The following is a 2,500-nucleotide window of genomic DNA, read 5'->3' on the forward strand; positions in this document are numbered from 1 at the left end:
TGCTAGAGTTTCAATATTAAAATCAGATAAGGTTATAAAATTCTTTTCTGTCAATAACAAATATATACTGCACACTTATTTACATCATTTTTAACAGTTGTCTCAGGCTGGTTTAACGTCCCAGTTGTTTTCGATCACAAGTTTGCACTGTTGCCAATTCCAGAGAAAGATGAAAAGGTCGGCATTATTGCCAACATAAATGAAAAACTGGAGGCTGTATTCGGTATCTTGCCAACATTTTGTTAAGAGAAATAAGCTATAAATAGGAGATCAAATTTTGATTAAAAGATATTTTATCTTCGTCATCATTTTTTCACTTCGTGCGTTTCCTTTTCTTAGACTAGGTTGAACTGTTCCTTAATTTCTGTCTCGTTTTTTGGGCTGGGTTAGGTCAGGGCACTAGATCACCTGCGCCGTCGGTATCTTTATGAACAATCCACACATTTTTTTAGCCCTTATTTCACGTCCGATAATAACATTGTTACAGATCTTATCATAATCAACAATCAAGTAATCTGGAATGTCATCAGTTTCAAAAACTGTACATCTCGAATTCGTCTTAGACTTTTTTTATAATGTCCGCAGACGTAAATGCAGTATAATAAGTACATAATAAACATTTGAAAAAACGGAAAAAATCTGATCACTATCACATTCACTAGCACAAGGCATGATCAATATAACATTATCATCTAACTGGTAACAGGTCATGGGTCTAACCTGGAGATCATCTAATACAAAAATACACTTTTTAAGTCTACGGCTAATCTTCTATTCCTCCACGCCCTAAGAAAATCTATACACAGTTAGGAATGAATATACAGTAACGCTCATCATGATTTAAACAGACGAAAGAATGAAACAAACAAACAGAGACATAGAAATATGCTATCACGGATCAGTCACGTAGCAGTCACGTAGCAGCCACGTATAAGTCACGTAGCAGTCACGTATCAGCCACGTAGCGGTCACGTATCAGCCACGTATCAGAAGTGGGCCGTGGAGAGGCTCCGCAGGGAATATTTGGCGTTGGTTCCGAAGGGGTCGGTCAACGTCCCACTTATGGTGAAGATGGAGTACCGAGGCGGCTTGGCGTACATGGGCCCACATGTTCGCTGAAGCTCGTCCTCCGAATCCCTCCAACTCGAGTGGGACTCCATATGAGTCCCAGGGGGGTGGGAGGGGGGCATGCCTACCACCGGGTTGCCCACCATCCCCCCGCCCATGGCGGAGGATGGGTGGGGCGAGTGGTATATGGGACTCGACGGATGATCGGGGGCGCTTTCGTAGTTCAAGGAGAAGGGATGAGAAGATGCGTCGTCGTAGAAACTCATCGTCGTCTCCCCGTTCTCGACGGCCTTGCTCGAGTCGACGCCCCGATCGCCCACCGACACCTGGTAGTGGTAGGGCGACAAGGACGACTGGCTCACCGGAGACGACGGACAGACCGCCTGGCAGTCGTCCAGCCTTCCGTCGGCGACGATCCGCGGGGAAGCGGAGCAGTTCCTCAGGTTCTTCTCGAGGCCGCAGTCCCGCTTGCTCGTGTGCAGGATGGCGTTCAGCCGCATCTGAAGCTCGTCGCCCGCAGTGGTGTGGGACGTCTTCTTGGGTCGCGGCGACATCGACCCTCTCAGAGGGGGGACCACGCCCCCTTCCCTCGCCCTGACAAAGGAGTGGGATGCGGCGAGGTTCTCCTCCACTCTCTTGGGGCAGCGGAGAAAAATAGGTTCGATGTGTTTTATCTCCGACGCCACTCGTGAGGGCGTCGGTGGAGAGGCCACTTCAGTGGCTGCCCCGAAGGCACTCGACTCTTCTTCTTCATTGTTGCAGGGTGGGGAGGGCAGCCGGAGGTCCGGCCTCATCACGCCCCCCTCCCCTTCTCTCCTCTTCTCTCCGGAGGAGGAAGAGGAAGACGGAGAAGAAAATAGCGAAGAAGGAGACGAGCAAGTTGGAGTGGATGTCGCCGAGGGGAACTCGGCCGGAGCTGTCGGGGCTTCTGCTGACGGAGCGGCGACAGCAGCAGCAGCAGCAGCAGAAACGGTGTTGTTCGCTTCGTTAGCGGGAGTGATGACGGCCACCTTGGACACGGAGGAAGAGGACGAAGAGGAACAGGAGGAGCTCAGGGAGGAAGAGGACGACGAGCGAATTCGATCGTCACGAACTGTCGGCGTCAGCTTCTGGCGGGGAACCCGAGCTCTGTCGAAAATACAGAAGAATTAATAACAGTAACTCAAATAGCTACCGCCATTCACACCAGCATCTCTTCTAGCATTGCTACTACTAATATTATTACAACTGCTACTACTACAAAACAAAAAGGCCACTACTATCACTGCTACTGCGACGTCTTTGCAAGTCAGATGTGAAGCCTGAGCTCTGACGATATTACAGAAGAATTAATAATAGTAACCATCATAACATTACCACCACCACCCTCTCCAACACCCTTACTATCACTACTACTACTACTACTACTACTACTACTGCTGCTGCTGTTACT

General features: G+C 49.0%; 1 protein-coding gene across 1 annotated transcript in view; it reads right to left on the minus strand.

Moving 5' to 3' along the window:
• The window catches only part of LOC135199131 (uncharacterized protein DDB_G0271670-like), a 288,109-nt gene that overhangs the window by 315 nt on the left and 285,294 nt on the right, over window positions 1-2,500 (minus strand). Inside the window, exon 7 of the mRNA XM_064227046.1 lies at window positions 1-2,196. This exon is cut by the window's left edge and continues 315 nt beyond it. Coding sequence (XP_064083116.1) covers window positions 987-2,196 — 1,210 coding nt within the window. The 3' untranslated portion in view covers window positions 1-986. The remainder of the gene's footprint in view (window positions 2,197-2,500) is intronic.

This window comes from Macrobrachium nipponense, chromosome 23, assembly GCF_015104395.2.
Source record: "Macrobrachium nipponense isolate FS-2020 chromosome 23, ASM1510439v2, whole genome shotgun sequence".
In the NCBI taxonomy this organism is placed as follows: Eukaryota; Metazoa; Arthropoda; class Malacostraca; order Decapoda; family Palaemonidae; genus Macrobrachium; species Macrobrachium nipponense.